The 22,917-nt window shown below is 39.3% G+C and overlaps 1 protein-coding gene across 1 annotated transcript in view; it reads right to left on the reverse strand.

Annotated features, from left to right (window-relative positions):
* CD109 (CD109 molecule) overlaps positions 1 to 22,529 on the reverse strand; it is a 63,461-nt gene extending 40,932 nt beyond the window's left edge. The window contains exons 1-9 of the mRNA XM_009895767.1: positions 22,522 to 22,529; positions 20,380 to 20,455; positions 16,555 to 16,785; positions 16,288 to 16,413; positions 6,951 to 6,990; positions 6,226 to 6,310; positions 3,287 to 3,383; positions 2,077 to 2,212; positions 1,087 to 1,196 (exon numbers count right to left, since the gene is read on the reverse strand). Coding sequence (XP_009894069.1) covers positions 1,087 to 1,196; positions 2,077 to 2,212; positions 3,287 to 3,383; positions 6,226 to 6,310; positions 6,951 to 6,990; positions 16,288 to 16,413; positions 16,555 to 16,785; positions 20,380 to 20,455; positions 22,522 to 22,529 — 909 coding nt within the window. The remainder of the gene's footprint in view (positions 1 to 1,086; positions 1,197 to 2,076; positions 2,213 to 3,286; positions 3,384 to 6,225; positions 6,311 to 6,950; positions 6,991 to 16,287; positions 16,414 to 16,554; positions 16,786 to 20,379; positions 20,456 to 22,521) is intronic.
* Positions 22,530 to 22,917: the final 388 nt, after the last annotated feature.

Here is a 22,917-nt window from a genome sequence, read left to right on the forward strand (position 1 = left end):
AATCAACTTCTACATTTAAAAGCACTGAACCAATGTCTCCCTTTTCTTTTTCCATCCAGAGGTCTGTCACTCCAGTAGCTCTCCTCCTCTGCCATTATTTTCCTATCCCCTCTCTGTACAGCATACATAGACAGCAGCTGTTCCTTCACACTCCTCTGAGAGCATAACTGATACTTCCTTCTCTGCCAGCTACGAGCATTACTAAATGCTTCAGCTACCTCTCACTCAGCTCATCTTTGGAAGTGGAAGCAGGTCACAGCTGGAATCAAACTGGGATGCTGGCAAGGAAAATAAAAAGGAAAAAAACCAAAGACCCAAATGATCAGGCTAGCACAAAGCTACAGCTTGAGCCAATCTACTCTGAAAGTGCATATTCAACCTATTTTATTGCTATTTAGGTCTGATTTCTACAAAGCAAAGGCTCAAGAATTGTAAAGTCAATTCCTCTTTTCAAGCAAAATGCAGTGATGCAATATGCAACTTCCGCTAAATGTAGAAATACTGAACATAGACTACAGACAGCATGAAGAACATGAAATACTTCTACGAGAGGACTGCAGCTGGTATGAGAAAGACAGGACAGCAAGCAGAAAAGACACTTTCACTTGAGAGCAATGTGGTTTGATGAGTTTTACTGAATTTTGTAACAGTTGCTTAGTTTTATATATATATATGCATTATAAAAAGTATACATCTGTATGTGTATATATATACACACAATTCCATATACAAATATTATTAGGAGGGCCGGGACTCAATAACTACTCCATTGTTTTAAAGCGCAGTCACCTAATGGAAAACAATCAGCTAGACACTGAAAAGATCTCTCTTCCATAAGAATGCTGACAACTATACTCATATATATCCTGCCAACACTACAGCATTCCCTGTCACTTTATCCTTTCTAGAGCAAACACCTTTAAGTTTAGTATTTGACAACATGTATAATGAAAAAAGAGGTAATTTGCAAACCAATCTGTAAATTATACTTAAAAATCTGAGGCAAACTTTGAGATCTAAGCAAAAATACAGCTGAAGAAGTCACATTTGTTTATGCACAGATCATAATAAAACAAAAGAACTTACAGTAGCTATGAAGTTCAGAGAAGGTTTTATAACTCTAGAGTAGTCCATAAATTCAATAAAATAGTCACTTTGCTTTGGAAATATGATGGTACTTGAATTTTGGGAGACTCCTGTTGAATAATTGTATGTGTTTAGACAACATGCTTTTAACATACATTTTCCTTTAGCAGCAATACTATTTACTGTCCATGATTTTTAAGTAATTCTATCATATTTTTCTCCATTTCCAGTCCTATCTCTCTTCACCCTTCCAGCTAAGGATCAGTACAAAGGTGGTAAGTGCACTGGTACTGTCTTGCACAATGCCAAAGAAGCCATACCACATTGTGCCCGACTCCACACAGACTATGTCAGAATGACACAATGAAGGAACTTGAAAATCTCAAATCAGCCAACTTCATCTTGCCAGGGTTTCTACAGAAAGTCTGTAATGACACCTAGTTTCTGGGACAGGCAGAAATTTTGTACAAATGATTTTTTTCTAATACAAAGTGCAGTGGAACATGAACTCACAAAAAAGCCCAGTTTGCAAATCAGACGGTCTAGAAGAGTTTATGGGAAAGACAGTGGACAACAGGGAACTTTTTCTACTGATGTGGTTTACAAACAAACAAGTAAGGTTGTGATTAAACTTCAGTTTGTAAGACTCAGGCTGCTGCTAGCAATTCCTTATGCCTACTCTTCTCATGAAAAGTGATCAGTCATTGACTGTAAGCCCCCATCTGAACATATCTCTGGGTTATTTTAGAAATCATTTAGTGTAGAATTGTATTGAACTGAGTTAGCGGCAGGTTAAACTATTTAATATCAAGGCAAGGAACAGTTCAGATATTATATTTTTTAAGATAATATATTTGCATGTAGATGGTTCATACCACCATCAGGACACGATGCTTTTCTAGCACTCCAAGCCCTTCCACATAGTGGTAAGCTCTTCCTGCACCACCTACTCTTTGGATTTCTGTCCGAAGACATCACACAGCCACGTACCTGTGAGTGACTCAGTGACCACCGCAATAATTTCTATTGGCTCTGTGTAATCACTGTCACCTTGGTGCCATGACTGATCAGTGTTCAAGTTTTGCAACATAAGCTTGTTACAGGTTACATTCACAGATCCGTTTATCTGTAGGAAAAAAAAGTTGTTGAATGAGCAAAGCCAAGGACATCTCATCCACAACAGCTTATTGCTGGTTAAGTCCTGTAGCTCTCCCCACATACAAGTTCTGGAGTGTCAACACCAGAAAATTATGAATGCTGACCTTTATTTTTTGCTTTCAGTAACCATTTTTATTAAATCCAGTAGAAGTTCATTACTTTTTAGAGCCAACAATGCCTTATGGAGAAAGTTACTTTTTTTTTTTTTCTAATATCTAGAATTATCTACTTCTACATGGCCAGAGCAGTGGTGCACTATGCTTTACAGAAAAATACAACAAACAAGTCCCTGCCTGAGGAGGGGGGTATACCCTATCCAACATCCCTGAGCTCAAAGTTTCTTTAGGCTAAGTGCTGCTGAAGGCACTGAAGTCAGCCAACTGCTGGAGTCAGCCAACAGAAAATGAGTGACAGAAAATCACATCATTTAGCAGAAATTGTACCTGTTTTAAACATAGTCCACAGCTTGAAAGTAAAAGGCCTGATTTCACAAAAGGATGCCATGAATCTATCAACACTTTTAAGTCTTCAGATCAAAACTGTATGCCTTTTTAAATTTCATGCTCCATCTTACATCTAGTAAAGTAATTCCAATGTAATTACTAGGTAATTAGTAGGCACCGTGCTAGAGCTCCACCTGGACAATTGCAATGATCTCCTCTGGCCTTGTAACGCAGAGCTGAGCGTGCAGAGGGGCACACACCAGGCCAGGGAGCGTTCCCGGGCATGGGCTCCCCATCACCCACACTGCTACAGTGGCTCCCGGGAAGTTTTTCTACCTGGGCCAACTAGCATTCTCCAAAATAACTTCCAGGCACAGTTTAAGGGACCACCACAGCCAAGTATCATTCCCAACAGGCAGCCTGAATGTAGTCACTTTGTTCTGGAAATTAAAGAGAGTTTAACACTATCCATGCAAGTCACTCCATAGATCATGCCAGCTGAACTCAGCACTTGAGAATGGTCCCAGGCATATTTAACCTACAAAATGAGACACAGACCTAAAGTCTACGATGCTACAAACTTCTACCAGAAGTCTCACCTCCATTGTTGTTGTTATGTTTCTCTTATTTGTCCAGTAAGAGACAGAAAGGCAAGTGACCGTTACAGTTCCCTTCACTGGCTTTCCATACGTGTACCTGAAACACATCAGTCAAAGTCAAACAAGGCACTCCCTCCAGGACTTCGGCTCCCAAAGAGCTCTCAAGGCAAAGGATTCTACCGAAATATTTTTCCCTGGACTCAAACATGGCTAGAACACATTTGTACTTTGAAACATGGTGTCACAGTTTCAGTTGGGATGGAGTTAACTTTCTTGCTAGCAGCTGGTATAGTGCTATGTTTTGGATTTGGAATGAGAAATAGTGATGATAACACACTAATGTTTTTGGTTGTTGCTAGGCAGTCAAGGTCTTTTCTGCTCCTTGTACTGCCCTGCCAACGAGCAGGCTGGGAGGGCACAAGAAGTTGGGAGGAGACACAGCCGGGACGGCTGACCCCAACTGACCAAAGGGATATTCCATGCCATGAGACATCATGCTCAGGATATAAAACTGGGGGAAAAAGAAGGAAGGGGGAGACATTTGGAGATATGGCAGTTGTCTTCCCAAGTAACTGTTATGTGTGATGAAGTCCCGCTTTCCTGGAGATGGATGAACACTAATGGAAGTAGTGAATGAATTCCTTGCTTTGCTTTGCTTGCGTGAACAGTTTTTGCTTTACTTATTAAACTGTCTTTATTTCAACGCATGAGTTTTCTCGCTTTTACTTTTTCGATTCTCTCCCCCACTGCAACTGGGGAGACTAAGCACGTGGCTGCATGGTCCTAGCTGCCAACTGGGGTCAAACCATGACACATGGACTTTTCAATACTGAGAACCAGTTTATTGACGCTAAAGTCAGAAGCCCAAAACCTAAAGATGATGTACAGTGCTGGTCTTTTATAGACCTCACACGAGCTCTATAAACCTGTTACTATTATTATGAACTGAACAATGCAGAAAAATTTAACTATATTAAGCTAAGCTGGAAACAAGTTATTGAACAGAACACCAATGTAGCACCACAGCTAATATGCAGTAGAGTTAAAATGGGATGTGGGAAGTGCAAGTGTTATGCTTTCCAAATGCTGCTAATACAAAATGAGGGATCTCAAGATATTTGTACTCAAATTATTTAGTTACCACAATCCAAAGCAATCATAGCATTATTATATGGCAAACATAATTTGCATCTGTGGCACACCTGAAAACTGCAACATATTCACTTTTCAGAATGCCATTAGCAATCTGGAGTCGGTGAGCAGTAATGAAATAAAAATTCTGTATAAATGTTTCCAAGTTACACATAAAAGAAACCATGACATTATCAGAGTCAGACGGAGAAAGAGGAGGGAAAACAGCAAAATCATCATAGTCCATCAGCAGTAATACATTCAGATGTAATAACTTTAAGTACTTTAAATCATTATGGATTTGATTGGCAGCCACTTAAGAAATATCAAAGCTGAAAAGCAGAGGGAAAAAATAATCAAATAGCATAGTTACTGGAAGAACTCTGACAACACTGTCTTGCACCTGAACTCAGTCTATCCAAGCATACCTAATTACAGTAATAAGCTGCCATTAACCTTGAAATGATACTGCCATTGGGTGGCATCCCTGTACTTAATCTAATAATACTCCAGAGATGAGAAAGGAAAAGTGTTTTATGGCATCTATAAGTGTAAGGGACATATAAACTCTTTGTATACAGAGGCATTATGCCTATAAAAACAGTCACCAGGAATGAAGTCATTCCCTAGAAATAATTATGATGCATTGGTAAAATTTTGGCACTGCTGGGATTCAATCTTAGACAATTCACTGGCTTCCAAGTCTGGATTTATTGCAGCAGACAGGTACACTTCCAAACATCTTATGGGCCACTTCCAAACATCTTATGGGCATACCTAATGAAGGAGCCAAGCACCCTGTGGAAAACCAAAACGACTTAGAGAAACAAATTCACATTGACATATAATGGACTCCAAAAGGAAAGCAGAATGGGGGGAAAAAAATGAGGAAAACTTTTTCTTTAAAATTGCCCCTTATGAGAAACGTAGATGGTTTATAATATCAGGTTTGTACCTGATATTATATGGAAACTTTTTCTCAAAAGTCAAAACATTTAATTTCAATAGCTTGTTAATCAATCATTTCTGCATATCACTTATAAATGGAGTGCTTGTTTAGAAGGTAGGTATTTTATGGAATTAAATAAACCACAAAAGACCTTTTATTTCAGGTCGCCTCGAATGGATCTGTCAAGTAGCTGTATCTGCCTCTCATCTTCCCAACAGAAAATCAATTTCTATTTGAGATTAATGTATACTGAATTTTTTGTCTAGATATTTGCTCAGCTGAAAAATAAAAAAAAAAATTATACAATGGTATACAGTGAAGTCTCTTCCGAATTTCTCAAGAGCTTTTAATTCTTCACCCATTTACAGGTATAGGTATTTTGATAGGCAGAAGCAGCCTATATTTCAAATCCACAATGTGGATAAATTGGATCAAGAAGGATGTGGATAGAAGTTTGCATAATTCTCCAAGTGGCCTAATAAAATATAGTTAGTCTACCTACAGACCTTGACTTGATAAGTTGGAGAGCACCACAAAAGACCCATAAGAACAAAAAAAATGGCTCAAAATATACACTATAAGCAAAAGACTCAGGAAATTTTCTGAATAAGGTAGCTAAAAATGTCTTGGCTATAGTCTAGATATACATTTACTAGTCCAAAAAATTAACTAGAAGTCTGAAGATCTATCTAACATTGTTACAACAAAATCCAATAACTAGAAATGGATGCCAGCTAACTAATTTTGACTAGAAAGCACTTTTTCAGCATTCTAAATGTAAGTTTTCACTTTGACACTTGGAGACCCACAGCAATTTTCTTAAGAGCAAAGGTGACAATGGTATCAATGATTTACTTACTTTGCAGTGACAACACCAGTTACGTCTTCCTCTCTCAAAGAGTAGTATAATGGTGTTGTTATCATAACATCAAATTTGGGTAAAACTAAAAAAAAAAAAGTTACAGAAAGCATTACATTCACACAAGAAATAATACCTTTTTCTTTTTCTAAGTAATAAAGGTAGAACACGTAATATGGTACAGACTACTACAGTTTCCTAAGGAATATATGGTAAGATATACTTTTAAGCCAACCTTATGCATGCCTCAAACTAAGACTTTTTGTTGAAAGGATAACACCAAGCATCATAAAAGCAGCCTGCGCACAAGCTTGTAGGGCTCAAATGTAAAACATTTAGATTATTCAGGCTTTACAGAATCATCAACAAGCTTCATGATCAGATATTATACAGATATTTCGGGATAAACACATTGCCTGCGTGATCCTGGAAAAACAGGGACAATAACTGCATCTCATAGGCTTCAGATAAGTATTTTAAAGATTGCATGACATCCAGACACTACAGTAGTAGGTCATTAAAACTACCAAAGATAAAAAGGGAAGCTGATAAGACGATGGTTTTTTCCAGGACACAGCGTCAGTCTCAGAGAAGCAAGAGATTTGGAAATTAGACTTTCTGGGAGTATTCAAAAAGTTCATGCTAGCCAAGGTAAGCTAGTCCAAATTAACAGAAAATAAACTACCAATTTTGGTCACTACTGAATGCCCTTAAGTGACACTTACCATATTCCATCACTTTAAATCTTTGATAATGAACTTGACCCTATTGAAAAAAAATCATATGAGAAAATGTATACAATTGTGGTTAGATTAGCAAATTTAACATACCTTCTAGGCCAAATCCCACACATATTCAAGTTAAATTACAATTTCTGACATGATGTGATTTTAAATCATGGCCCAACCATTATCAGCTCCTGCTGTGGAGCTCCTGTAGGAACCAGTAGTATGTATTTGCACCACAGAAGGACACAGCTCACATGCAGCAGATTGTAAATACATATAATGAAGAGCTTGCGGAGCTTTTGATCTGCAAAAATCTACATACTGCTGGTTCTGTATAAAGAATCAAATATCCGAGCTAGCTAGCATAAAACTATCTAGCATAAGTACTCACAGTCGTCAGGATGAACCACGACTGACCTACCAGCAGTATCTTCAATAGCTCACTTAAAATTAACTCAAGTATCTCTAGACAAAAGGGAAGCTCCTACAGTGCCTATCTAGAGGACAAGACCATTTCAAAAGCATGTATAATCTTAAGGTTTTTCATTTACTCAAAAGGCAGCTAAAATTCTGTTACAGTCTACAGTGCACACTTACTTCAGCAGAGATATTCTTGGGTTATATCTTCCTGCCTTGTTTATTCGTTAGTTAAAAATAATGGAAGAAATAAACAACTATACAATATATTCTTAGTTGTGTTCTCTACTATTTTCCTATTTTGCTAATTTTTTTCACTTATTTTCTGATTTTCCTCAGGAGGGTATCTGAAAGCATATTCTGGCATACCTTTGAGATGTGGTGCATCAGGCCACATTGTTGTGGCAACATGGTACATTGTTGGAAATTAATTTTAAAATTTTTTTATACTCTCTGATCATTAAAAAAAATCAGCAGCTATTTTTGTTCTTAGGTTCAATGACAGTTGACCAAAAAGTCATGGTAGTCTGCCACATAAATTTTGCTTTTTATTGTCTTACACAATTGTTTTTCCTTGCTAAAGTGAGAGTAATTCAAGTTGCACCAGGGGAGGTTTAAATTGGATATTAGGAAAAAATTCTTCACTATAAGGGTTATCAAGCATTGGAACAGGCTGCCCAGGGAAACGGTTGAGTCACCATCCCTGGAGGTATTTAGATGTGTAGATGCGGTGCTTAGGGACATGGTTTAGTGGTGGACTTGGCAGTGTTAAGTTTACGGTTGGACTCGATGATCTTAAAGGTCTTTTCCAACCTAAATAATTCTATGATCTTATAATTCTAACCAAGCACGTATGTCATTTGTCTGGACACATATAACCCTCATTCAATGATTTTTTTACAGCATCACACCAAAAGCTGCCATCAGCAGGGCAATGGCATGAGGTGATTTACCAGCAGTGTCCAGAACTGGAGCTCTGAATCTCAGCTGATCTGCTTGACACAGGGATTAAACTGGAGCAATTATTTTCCAAGAGGAAAATCTGAGCTCATCTGGGCTGGAAGAATGGGCTGAGAAAACAAAGGAGTCTCCACTTCCCAAAGATGAGGAAGGGAGAGGCTCCTTTTGAAAGCCTATTTTGCCTCTTTGCTTAAGACTCTTCTGGGGGATAGGGAAAAGATCAAGACAGACAACAGTCTGTCACTAGGAGGTGGCTATTTTGAAATCTTAATATTGCCAGCTGCTGCTCAATTGCATGATGAGGTTATGTCGCTGTGGAGCTCAGAAGTCTGATTACTTTGATTATTCCTGAGAACAGTGACACCACGAAAAGTTACTGAGTGCTGGAGCATCTCAGTGAACATGGTTTGAAATGTGGGACAAAGGAGACCGAATACAAATAACCAATTGTCAGGTAGCATCAAGATATGCCAGATGGGAATGAGTGTCTGTGGCAAGACAGCATAAACTGAGAAGTCCTGTGGGAAAAACCTTAGGGCTAGGATCCAAGCTGGAAACAATTATAACAGATCCCTCTTCCCTGATCAACGACTATGCAGATTATACATCTCAGACCAGGCCCCTTATACCTCTATATTTAAACTTTTCCTAGCAAAAGACTTTTACCAAAGTGAAAATCAGACTGCTACTGATTTCATGATTAAGTCACTGACCACCAAAATAATCACCATATTTGTATTCCTAGTTTTGAAAAAATATATGCAGAATTGGCTATTTTCACAACATTTGTGCAGATCATAGAATCATAGAATGGTTTAGGCGGGAAGGAACCTTGAAGATCATCGAGTTCCACCCCCCCTGCCATGGGCAGGGACACCTCCCACTAGACCAGGTTGCTCAAAGACCCATCCAGCCTGGCCTTGAACACCTTCAGGGATGGGACCTCCACAACTTCCCTGGGCAATTTGTTCCAGTGCCTCACCACCCTCAGAGTGAAAAAATTTCTTCCTAATATCTAATCTAAATCTACTCTCTTCCAGTTTAAAGCTGTCCCCCCTCGTCCTATCACTACATGCCCTTGTAAGAATTTCTTCCCCAGCTTTCTTGTAGGCACTCTTCAGATACTGGAAAGCTGCTATAAGGTCTCCCCGGAGCCTTCTCTTCTTCAGGCTGAACAGCCCCAACTCTCTCACCCTCTCCTCATAGGAGAGGTGCTCCAACCCTCTGATCATAATCCTTACAACACCAAATGCTACAGCACCGACACACAGGTATCTCAGGAAAATGACCTGTAGTGAATTTATCTTATGCCTAGTTCTCTGTACATCTTTTATTTCCAACGTTAAACATATACATGTTACTCTTGCCATTAAGCAAACCATGAACAGAACATTACCCCAGCTGGCAGGATGAAAACACATCTGCCTTGTAAATGAGATTTTGTTTCACATTACCTTAGAAGTCCAAAAAAAAAAAAAAAAATTAAAAGCTAAGAGAACTGTAAGTCATAGAAAACAGACATTAAAGTGAGACTAGTGCTCTTGGCTGCACCTTCTCTAAAATGACAACCTTTATGACAGAAAGCAAGCCGTGCTTCACAGAGCAAGGAAAGGAAAATACCCTACTAGATCATCTTGATAATTTGAACACCAAGCCAGATTTCCCACTAACACATGCTTTTCTGCCAAACTGGTTTGGAATAGGACAACTAACAGCACTTCAACCGCTCTGTATCATTTAAGTTCCCCAGGGCATGGCTGTCTCTCTGGCAAATATTGTTCAAATATTTCGGAATGGAAGTTGTTAAACCAGTTTCCAGGAGTGGTGGCTTTAGAGACAAGCAGTTAGTTATATATATAGCCCAAGAGATTTTTATTTTTTTTTTTTAAAGATAGGAAAACAGCATCATGCCCGTTCCACTTGTTTCCAGCGCTGCTTTATTCTAGTATGGTTTTTGCCTTTCATGCCTTTTCCTTCTTCTTAAACACACTCACCCTTCCAGACTATTAGTATTTTGCTTTAAATCAGTATTTCTTAAGCTGCAAAACATCTATTACATTCTGTGCACATTGCCTAGAGTATTAAGAAAACAGTGCCAAAAAGAGATCCATGTAAGTACCGTGAGGATGATGGAGCCTTTCTGCAGTTGACCCTTAAGATGCTGTGGACCCTGACATCTAAGAATCACTAACAACTACAGAACAAACTTTGCTCTGCTGTGATGAACCAGTCCTGTTTGAAGTCATTTGGGTCTAATCCAATAAGTGAGATCTCAGAAATTTTTTTTCTCCCTAAATTTTTTCTTTTTCTTTGGTAATCGAAAGTCCCTGAAATGAATCTGGTCCAGGTCCATTTTCTTATTTGTTTCTGACATTTACGTGCGTCACCACTTATAGCATTAGGAAAGACTCCAGGCGTGGTCTCAGGGCTCTGCCCTGACAAAGCGCAGTTCTGGCCCCGGCCGTATTCCCGTGACTACACCGCCATCTCACGGCCCGCGTCAGACACACGCCTCCACTTCTGCTTTGCAGCTAGAGAAAATAGATTTTTATCTAGACAGAATTAACAGAAGGATTTAATGATCATTTTTGTGCTTTATTTTCACACAGAGGAAATAAACCCCGAAATAAAACTCTGTAGGAATTCCCAAACTTCTGTTCAAATCCACCAGCACCATCTCCAGAAAGTAAGCAGAGTCCTATCAGTGTCACCAGTATTCACACTATCAGATCTTGATTAAATATCAGTGCTCATTTGCAAACTACCAAATACACAGCCAATTCCAAAGGTTTTATGTACGGTCTGGTTTTGAAGGAGCGTTACTTTTTTTAAGTAATGATATAACCTCAAACTCAATTGATCAAATGTGTAATCTGCAGTTGATCTATCAGTAAAACATCACAGAATTCACTGTGGACACACTGTAACATACATAGAGCCTCAAAAGTTTAAAAATTCAAAGTGTAAAGTGTATCATCAACCCCAGTTAATTTTGAAAGTTGCTTCATAGCTGAAGCTTTTAAAAAAATATAATACACTTCAAAAATATTTTAGAAATCCCTCATTGCACCTGAGACTTTACTGCTCTTCAATATTTGATCATAAATTTCCAAATAACAACTTCCATAAATTAGATTACAAAATGCCTTATAACTAAGAACAACTTCTGGTTGGAGATGCCTACTACTAAAACTCAGCAAGTAAAAGCCTTTCAGCACCAGGCTCCACAACAGGAAATATAAGATATCCAACTAAAATACAAGGTGGAGACTTGGGAACCAGACTGTAATTACTCTGTCTTGAGTTTTCTTGGAACAGCTGTGCTAACACCTGAACTCTTATTAAAAAGTACTACAGGATGTTTAACAGCAGCAAGCAGCCAGAACCTGATTTAAAACAGGATTCAGAGGCAGTACTTCCAGGAATCCAAACTTGGTACACTTGGGAACTGATCTGTAACCACTGGAAGGGAAATGTTATTTACCGACTTAACAACACTCTTTAAAGACAAGAGGGAAACTCAAGATAGAAAGGCTGGGCAGCTGACTATTTAACCAGAAAGCTCAGGTCGTGGCATCAGGATAGCTAAGTCACGTGGAGATCAGGCTGGGTTTGCCATCTGAAGATGTTCCTACATCCCTGAATAGGTCCATAAGCTGCACCGGATTCCACGTAGACCCAGGGCTAGCAATGCTAGTTAAGGACAGACGTATCTATTAAAAATGTCAGACATATACTAAGTATTCTTTAGCATTTAATCCAAGTTCTCAGTGACCTCTGCTATCAGAAGGGGATTGGTGCACCCATAAAACTTTATATATGACACAGAAAAAAACTGTACCTCCCTTGGACAGCAGAACAGTGAGGAATATCCAGGCAATAGCTAGAAATATCCACTCAGAGTGACCCAGGTTTCACTGAACACCAACTAAATCTCCACCACATCATCTACATACAGACAACCACTCGTCTTAAACCTCAAACTGAATTGCATCCGTATGACCTGGTATTTCAGGGCACAAGCTCACTTGTAACCAAGAGAATCAAAAAGATTCCCATCAGAAAAGTCTTCCTTTATTCTGCAAGGTTTCTTGCAGGTTTCATTAACCCAATGACATAAAATCAGAAAAATAACAGTACGTGAGACAACCCACTAGACAGACCTAGTGTAATTGAGTGAATATTACAATAGTTATTTAATATATTCTGCACATAATAGCCTTATCCAACACAAGATGCTGTGTAGGCACATGCTACAAAAATAATGCATATTGCTTTGTAATTATATTCTTTTAACATAGAATTTGAAAATTAAAGCAGACCAGGCGTGAATGATGGAGAAAAAGGAGTCTGAAAGCAAACAACATAAGCTTGTATGCGTGGGGTTTGGGGTTGCTGTTTTATTCCCACAAGATAAGCACTGTAAGAATATCCAGGTTTTCCTGGACTCCAAAGCCTACTATGGTGTTTTTTTCATATGTATAATATACTGTTCTTTTTCTCCTCTATTTTAATTTTCAATTCAAAGCGTTTCATGACAGAGGAACCATTTAGTCTGACCTGCTTTTACCTCAGGTTTGGTTACTCAAGTATTCAGCTACTCCAGCAACCTGCATTGTTATAATGCATCTTCCAAAAAGGCAACCATTCCTGATGCTAAAACACTGAGTAAGAAAGAAGCCCTTACTCCTTTTTTTAATTTTTTCTTTTGTTCCAGACCCTTGATGGTGAAAGACATGTACATGCCAAAGATCATATCTTTGGCTTAGTTTTCTATTGGTTGGTTCATACTATGCCTTTCTCCACTAGATTAAAAAGCCTTTTGAAACCTGTAACGGCACTCACAGACTGTAATCAATAAATCCATTAATTCATTTGATCCGTTGATATACAGTCAACAGATGGAACTTCTGCAGTCTCCCTCCACAATGCTTTCTTCTCCGGCTCCATCTGCAAACTTTGTCATTAGTTTATATTAGAAATGTCCTGGGAGAGTGTCGATTGCCCAAAAATCAATCCACTCTTCTTTGACAGATTTCACATACATTGCTGGTTTTCATTAGGATTTTGTACAATGAAAAGCCTCTACAAAAATCTGTTACATCAGTAAATCTACCTTATTAACCAAACCCATAAAAGCCTTAAAGAATTTAATTCTTTATCAGGGGTATCCCAAATCACCTTTGTCACTGTTTTCCTCATGCCAGATGACAGGTCTAGAGTTTCCCATGTTACCTCACTTACTCCTTCCCGTTAAAGGCATTCATCTTCCACTGGTCTTCTCAAATCTCCCCACACTGAAGTTCACTTAGCCACACAGAACCAGAACCCCTATTAAATGCTTCCATCTCTGCCACATAATTACTGTTTCCTCATGTTACTGGGCTCTGCCACCACTGGATTTTCTTTTGTTCCTAGCAAACTTTAAAAAAATTCATACTTTTAACAACTATCAAGTTTTCCTTGAGATCTTTAGTTTTTCTACAAATATGCAAGAGTTCAGCCTTTCATTTATATTGATATCTATCTCCTAGTTCCCCTTTCTTCCACTTACTAAATGCAGTATTTCTTAAATATTAACCATTTCCTCTGCCAATGAAAAAAAGAATCTCATTTTTGTCCCATACCAAGAGAACATTTTGTTAAATATATCAAAAGCTTTTTGCAGTACTTTCCACCTTGAACTGTCTCCTGTAACAATGGTGAATAGAGAAAGATAGCCTAGTGTGACGGGCATTATCCCAGCCCCTGCATATTCTTCATGCCGCTGAAGCATTTAGAGGTCTGTAAGAACCCCAAACACTGCATTCAATGTCACACTTAATGCTAAATCCCTCAGCTTTAAAAATGTAATAGTAGGGAAAATGAGACAGGATAAAGACAACCTATTGAAGAGTGCACCCCGGTAGATCTAACGTGAAGGTCAATGTCCAGTCTTTGGCAGAAGTCAAAGTTCAACACCTTGGTTCAACCTTAGGTTCTCTAAACTTCATCAATCAAGGTAGCCAGCAGGGGCACTGTGCCAGCCTGAGCCTCGGGGCTTTCCAGTTAGCAGTTCTTAATGGATTGTACTTCTGTGAATTTGTCCAGACGTTTTTCGATCCCACCTGAGTTTTCAGTATTCACAACACCCACCAGTGCTGCGCTCTACAGTCCAGTTATGCTGTGTTAATCGTTTTGAAATTGCTCTTTACCTCCTTCACCTGGTGCCCTCTAGCTATGCATTGGAAGAGACAGTGAAAAAAAATGTTCCCTATTTGTCTTCTCCCCATTACCAATGACCCGAGAGATATTCCCACCCTGTCATGTGTTTTCTATGCTCATTAACCTTCCGTAGTACATACTAGACAGCTAAAATTTAGAATACCATCTCCTATGGTCTACTAACATTTCACTTCACTTGTCTGTTTTCTCACAGCTGTTCCACTAGCCCAGATGAATCTAAGGTATTTTTCTTTCAATTTTAGAGTTATATTTTTTCCTTTTCTTTTTGTTTTAGCTTCCAGACGGAGTAGCATTCATATTCAGATCCTGAAAATAGCTGCAGTTCCTTCAGCAGCGTCCTCCTGACTTACAGATTACTCAAGACTTCGCAGAAAGCCCAAGAAAAATTTCCCAAACACTTTTTTTTGCCCGGCAAGTGAGCTGTTGAAGCAGCCCACCACTGTCACCAGCCTTTGTTCCCACGTCTGAGCCACACTTCCCCACCTCCTGCAAAGCACCTATGCAGCTGTGAGCGGGGCTGTGCTGTCAACCAGATCAGTGAACCAGTCTAGGTCAGGCAAAGAAAAACACAGAGACGCTTTTCAATCTGGGTCACTTCCCTGGCGCACTTTAGATGTCAGCCTCACTACAGCTGCCTCAGCTTGACTGAGAAGCTATTGAAAGCAGCGCAGCGATGGGAAGGAGCGGCCACGCACAGGGACAACTTAAAACATTTTTTCCATCAAAGACAATGGTAATGACTCCACACCCACATGTGAACGTGTTTGAAAAATCCAGTCCTGACACTCACTTGAGCACCGCCCTCACCTATCTCAGCCTATAGAAATCTATCAAGCATATAACTGGTACTGGCAAATACTACTCCCAAGTAATACAGGATCACATGAGTTTTTCTGCTTTCTACCCCATCATCTCCCTTATTAGGGAACATTAATCAGTCCTGTTTATACTTGCTAAATGTCTCTGAACGGCCACTGCGAGCCAAGTCGGAAATGCAGCTCCCAAATTACAGGCATTTAAAGCAGCCTGAATAAATCTGACACACAGAGTTTTGAACAGCTAAACCTTCAGTTATTTTTGCAACATGTTCCACAGTGTATGAGGAGTGTACAGCTTAAAGGATTGGACTGATAGAACTACTGCCAATAGCAACGTGCAAATTAGATCATAACAGTTTTGTTATGCAATAGTTCTGCGTTACTATTCATCCTTTCTATTTTGCATAGATATTTTTTCCTCAGTAACACCCCAGTCATTGTGAATTGCTGAAACACCCCTAAAACTAGGCAGAGATTTGTAAATAGTCTTTGATTCCAAAACCCTTGAGACAGTGACTGGCTGCACAGCAGGGCACAATGAATTTCTCTATATTCACTTACAAAATAAACATAAGGGCGTTTCACTTTGAAAAAAAATAGTACTGCATAAGATTTTTCTTTTATATTAATACCCCTCACTTTTTAAGTAACATTTGTATTTTATAACCAAAGCACAGACCTTAGGATAAAATATACATGCTTTTTTTTTAATATCTTTTCTTAAAAAAAAACCTTATACTACTGAAAATCTTGTGAGGTTTGCATAATACCTTGTGTTTGCCACGAGGGAAGGATTTCCTCATCTTATTTCTCGTGCTTTTTTCTGGTTTTGCTCCACCAAAGTAAACACAATTTTATTCACATGTATCAGGATAAATGAAAGCTCTCTGTGATTTGGCAATGTTAATACTCACATTCACTTCCACCTCTATGGACCAGTCTCCAAGTGGAGGGTTCATTGATAACTGAAATTTTTTGGAAACTACGCCCAAATCACCCTCCTCCATCAACCACTGCTGAATCAACTTCTTCCGAGGGTCCTAGGAGAAAAGTCAGACTGCATGTTAAATGTGCATGGTCTTACTAGCAAGATTTAGGTAGCAATACATATGATCTTTGTCACATAAAGTTGGAACATATGACAAATTCCAATATATAACTAGGTTCCTGTGGATACTTACTCGGACATATATATTCAGAGATGCTTTGTAAGGTTTGAGATCAGGATAGATGGTGACAATCCGAAACATCACATCTTGTCCCGGTTTATACATAGATTTATCGCTCTGGATGAATACGGAGATGCTCTTTGCCATGTACATCAAGCTGGTACGGTTAGAGAAGATGTGCTGGCCATCTGCATGGCCTTCCACCAGTAATTCGTAATTCCCAGAAGCACTGTTCAAAGGCAGCTAAAAGGAAAATAGTGACTCTCTGTTAACTATCCAAAATATTACTTAAGATATTATTATTCCAAAAACATTTGACATAAAGATCTGAAATATTCCTGAACTTGGCAACTTATGTAAATTCTCAAAAAGAGAAAGGGGATTTCAGGGCTTTAAAGTGAAAACGTGTTAGCAGAAGCATCTTTTCAACATATTTGCATCTAATTTTCAGTAGTAAACTGTTTTCAACAATGTATCTATGTAGTCATACACCATTCATAGACACACACACACACACACACACATTGTGCTCTCTCTTTTCACAGTATGATTCTATGATCCTATGATTTAGAAATTTCCTGAATTTGATTTTGGGGGCTAATTTTTTTCTGACTTCATCACTTTTTGGTAATAAATTTTCCAAAAATAAAAGAGCTGAAGAAGATATATGCAGGCAAGATGAGCAGGACAGTAAGAATACTTTGCACTTATTTTTACAAGCTCTAGCTTCATGTCCTATGGGGTAGAAAAATCAAATTCAGAGTGAAGATCACATGAGGTGAGGTACTGTTTTTCAATAGAAACCTCACTGATTTTGTCTCATTTCAGTTTAGTGATTCATAATTACAGCATGTACTGCGACTCATCTAGAAAGTAAAATAATTATTCTTCCCAATATTAAGGAATAAAGGAAGAGACATTTTATATGGTTAACTTATTTAGGATAGACATTGAAGGCTCCTTCAGTGCTGGCAGTAAACACAGACAGACATCACTGGCAAGGAAATTTAGACCACGTAAGATCAGAATAAGCATGCACAGGTCTCTCTCTCCATCTCTCCAGTGGACAGAGGAAATCCAGAGCTCATAATTCAGTTCATTTCCTAAAGTTAGGTGGGAGGAATCCCAGCCACAGAGGTCGAAAGGCTCAAAGAAGAGCTGCTGCAGCACACAGGAATTTCACCTCGAGCAGAGCCTACACAGACAAGGAGTGACCCCAGGGACATCCCAGCCCAGATGTTGGCTTCTGTACTGCCGTCTGCTTAGGAGTGTCTCTTTGAAGAAGGAAAAGGGTTTTAACACAACACACAGCTCCTTCCAACAAGTAGCCCTGCTAAAAAGCTTAAAAGTCACATGCTTCTGTTTGCAGTTAAAACAGTAAATCTAGAGTAAAACCTCTGAAGTCAAGACAACTAAAACTCGCATTTTGCAGCAGAACATATGGAAATGAAGTACTCCTCTTGCACTGCTAATGAAAATTACAGCTGTTAACTCACCAGGCACAGCACTTCAAAAGTATCCTACCAAGCTCTATAATGGAAGGCTGTCATGTTGTCAAAACTCATTTTAAGAGCACACAGTGAGGTAACAGAAATTTTTAAACAAGGAAAAATGTCAGAGGGTGACAAATGAGGTAGATGCAAATGTCTGTATCGAATATGTTTCCTTCTCTAGGTGTTTACCTATAAAGAGGAATCAACTACCATTTCATCCCTCTCTGTTTTTTAAAAAAAGCCAAGGAAAAAAAAAGGAAAAGGAAAAATAAACAGGCTCTCTTTTTCACCCGTGAGACAGAAAGACACAGAATGAAGGGTTGCCCCTTTAAAATCTGGACTTATATAACAAAATTTTAGGTGCAAAGCTCTGCACTGAAATAGATTCTGCATTTTCTTCAACTGCAGGTTTTTGTATACACATTGCCAAGAACATATGATTCACATATTTCAACACTCTCCAGCTTTCATGCCAAGTATTCTGGAATATATTAAATAGGAGGAACAGCCTTCGTTACTGCATCTGTCAAATACTACCTCGAAATTTACAAATATTACCATTTATTAAAGAAGGTGTATCCCCTAAAAAGCAGAGAAGATTCCCTACAGGAAGTCTAAGAAACTTAAAATCAAAAGGGGGGAAAAATAAGCTTGTTTTATTTTATCATAGCAGTGAATTGTGCTCTTACAGCATTATTGTAACATACTTGCAAGGATGGTCTGATTTCTTTAAAAGTATGTAAATGCCACTTAGAGACCTCATATATTTTTCTGTATCTTTTTCCTATCATGAATAATGATAGATAGCATGGGTTACTCCCGTGATTTTTATACTTTTTATATTTCAAAAGATCTTTCCTTCCTGCAACATGGTGACAGAACTGCCTGTTGTACCTTTCTTGATGTAAAAGCCAGAGGCAATGAAGTTTGCATTATTATTATTGTATTAGGACAGCTGAGGTGCAAAGTAACCCACTTTCTGGTTCACGCATCTATGCTAACAGAGACTGCACTAATACAACACTTCCAGAAGGTCACTGCTAAAATAATGGTAACTATTTACCTCAGCCCCACCACCTCCTTCTCTAAAGGGTCGTTTCTCAACCCAGATGCGAGCCAGGCAGCTTTTAACAGTAGGTAGTAGGAACTTGCTGTGAAAATATTTTATCTTAGTCAATACATCCTCCAAGTGTATTACTATCCCCATTTTGGCATCCCTGACCTAAGAGAGGAAAAGGCCATCTCACGTACTTCTCCTGACCACACCAGCCACCGTCACGAGCACCTCAGACAAGGAAGCTACTGTTTTCTCTGGAAAAGATGACAGCTGAAACCAGAAACTCATTACCACCTTCTGCTACCACCCAACTACACTTTGGGCAAAACATAAGTCTACCATGGCTACATGAACGAAAAAAACCCACAACTTACTATTAAAAAATGAGTCAGTTTTCATCACTTCAGATAGTGGCGAGAGAGGGAGGAATTCACCTCGCCTAGTTTCAGCCGATTGAACACTTTAAGACCTGGCCAGATTATATGAAGGAACTCGTTAATTTAATCTTTTTGTTAAAACAGAATTTTCTATGTTTGCTAATTTACAGTTCACACAGATGCATTTCAACCTTCATAATTTTGAGCTGCTCATTGTTATTGATTATCCAGCAATCAAACATTTCCAGACTATTTAATCAGATATACAGTTTATTTGAGATCAGAATTTAAGCCCACAGGTTTTAGGGACATTCAGACTAACAGATGTTTAAAAAAAATAAAGACTCCGGTAAAACTTTTTTCCTGACACAAATACAGAATTCTTTGGATCAGGTTTTCAAGATGAGCATCCAGGATTATAAATTCAGGATCCATATTCAACACACAATTTGATATTACTCATTTTTTTACCACTTAGCTTACTATGTACTTTGACTGAACGTGCATTTCCAGATCCTTAAGAAGTCTGTGTATAAATACACTTTTATTTTAATATTTCTCAATTATTGCACTGCACAATTCTTTCAGCTCTAGTTAGCCCCCATGGTATGTCTGAAATAGAGATGTAGGGTATCAGCCATTCAAAAAAACCACAAAACAAAGTTGTGTTCAAGTTTTATGATAGCTTGTGCTGATGCTGGAAGTCAGCTCCCAAGTCCTGTAATTACTTATTACAAGCTGTAGTGCACTTGATCTGAAAACTCCTTGGTTTACTGGTCAGTAAATATGCTCATTTGTGAATGTGAAAATAGCTAAGATCATATACAAAATACATCATCTCATCAACACCAACTGATGAAAAGTTACAGAGAGTCAACATTTTCTGAGGAAGGAGGAAAGAAATACTTACTACTGGAAGAACAAGAGTCCCAAAGGAATCTGAATAAAAAAGAAGAAATACCACACTGTCAGAAACCTTATTAAAACTTACCAAAACATCAACATTATCAGGTTAATTAGAAGACCAGTGCTCCTCCCCCATTTCCACACTGCTCCTAACACCCATTGGACAACCAAATTCCCTTGATGTGACTACTCTGGAGCTCATGGCTCGTGGACTGTCCGGTCAACACACATGCAATGGCTGCGACCGGCTGGCCAGCGTGTATACACTTATCGGCCAGCTGACTGCTGCCAAACATCGTCTGGACATGAAACTAAAAAATAAACAGCCTGGAGTAAGTGCTGCATTAGTCAGTATTGACATACTGTGTTTATACTTCATTCAACATCTCATTCCCTGCATTTACTCCTCCCAAGTCCTGTCAAGGCCACTGTCCACCACCAGTAGGTCAAGGGAGGTCATTCTTCCCCTCTACTCGGCACTGGTGAGGCCACAACTGGAATACTGTGTCCAGTTTTGGGCTCCCCAGTTCAGGAGGGACAGGGAGCTGCTGGAACGAGTCCAACGAAGGGCAACCAAGATGATTGAGGGATTGGAGCATCTCCCTTATGAGGAAAGGCTGAGAGAGCTGGGACTCTTTAGCCTGGAGAAGAAAAGGCTGAGGGGAGACCTTATTATTGCTTACAAATATCTAAAGGGTGGGTTGAAGGAGGATGGAGCCAGACTCTTTTCAGTGGTTCCCAGTGACAGGACGAGGGGCAATGGGCGCAAGCTGGAACACAGGAAATTCCGTTCCAATACACGGAAAAACTTCTTTACAGTTCGGGTGACAGAGCACTGGCACAGGCTGCCCAGGGAGGTTGTGGAGTCCCCTTCTCTGGAGATTTTCAAGACCCGCCTGGATGCAGTCCGGAGTAATGTGCTCTGGGCAATCCTGCTTTAGCAGGGGAGTTGGACTAGATGATCTCTCAAGGTCCCTTCCAACTCTGAAAATTCTGTGACCCTGTGATTAGGTTATAGGATAAGCAGCTCATGTCCACAGACACAGGGAGCACAAAGGAAGGATGCAGGTGGACAACCCCAGTAAGATCCAGCCCCATCCCAGTGGAGCGCTCAGCCCATCACACACCCATCACAAGCCCAGAGGCACACCAGCAGGGGGGAACCCCAATACCCCAGTCAAAGACACAATATCCCCACCATCAGGCTACCAGATTCAGGAACTCCCTAACAAACACTGTCATGCTAAATCTGCTAAAAGAACCAGCCAGAGCAGAACAGCCCAGAAAAACAGAAATGCAGTGCTCCACTTAAATAATGGTCTGACGGTACCAACAGTGTCCCAGCTGGGAGCTACCTGAAAAAGAAGGGTATGGTTTTGCGCTATGGTCCTTGAGAATGACCCCCCTCTTAGGTACCACTGCCCTAAGACCAAAGCATCCCCCTGCTTCTGCAAAGTTGAATCTGCAACTCCTTCACATGTAAGAGAAACCCAGGATATTTTGTATTAATGTCCTCTGCAGTTTAGTAGGCAAATACTTTTTGTAGTAATTTTTATCAAGATTAACAACTTTTCTAGATGGAATAAAAAAAAAAAAAAAGGAAAAGACTTTAAACTACATTTTATTAGAGAAAGGCAAAACAGAAAAAAAACTGCCTTAATACTGGCCATTCTGTCTAGCGGTAACATCCTACCTGCTGGTTTCACTGATACGAAACAAAGCCAGCAATGTGGCAGTATGTCTATGCCGAGACATTGCCTCTATGACAATCTAAAGCTGCTTCTTCACTGGGCACTGGCTCTCAGCCTCCTCTTCACCAGATACACCCACTCCACCCGTTCCTTCCTCACATGGTTGATGAAGATGTACGATAACTTTTGCGGGGCTGCAAAATTATGAATTCTAGTCTACAGCAACATTACTTCTCTGTTTGGTGGGACATCCATGTTCTCCACTCGAACATTTTCCTTTACTCTCACATAAACTGAAACAGCTTTACAATCTATTCAATCCTCTACTCTGTCCAAGTTATTATTTTCCATGGATTCCGCAGCTCAGATAAAGGCTTAAATTTTCAAAACCATGCACAGGATTTACCACCCTTAAGCAGAAGAGCACCCAGAATTAATCGTCCTCACTGCATTACATCGCCATGGGAGTAAGTAACCAACATATTAATGTATGTGGGTTAATATAGCTTATTATTTTAAGTATTTTAGATAGTGTGGCCTCAGATACTTTTAGAATCCAAATAAATGTGCTGTTAAGCTCCTGGATATCATTACATTACAGAGCCTTAAGTGCTACAGCTTTTATTTTAATTATGTAATGTATTTTAGAATAGCATAGCATAGCATAGTATAGAATAGAACAGAACAGAGCTATTTCAGTTGGAAGGGACCAACAATGATCATCTAGTCCAACTGCCTGACCACTTCAGAGCTCACCAAGTTAAAGCATGTTATTAAGGGCATTGTCCAAATGCCTCTTAAACACTGACAAGCTTGGGGCATCTCTAGGAAGATGTTCTTCTCTAGAAAGC

The sequence above is a fragment of the Charadrius vociferus genome, unplaced genomic scaffold (assembly GCF_000708025.1).
Source record: "Charadrius vociferus isolate BGI_N301 unplaced genomic scaffold, ASM70802v2 scaffold362, whole genome shotgun sequence".
Lineage (NCBI taxonomy): Eukaryota > Metazoa > Chordata > Aves > Charadriiformes > Charadriidae > Charadrius > Charadrius vociferus.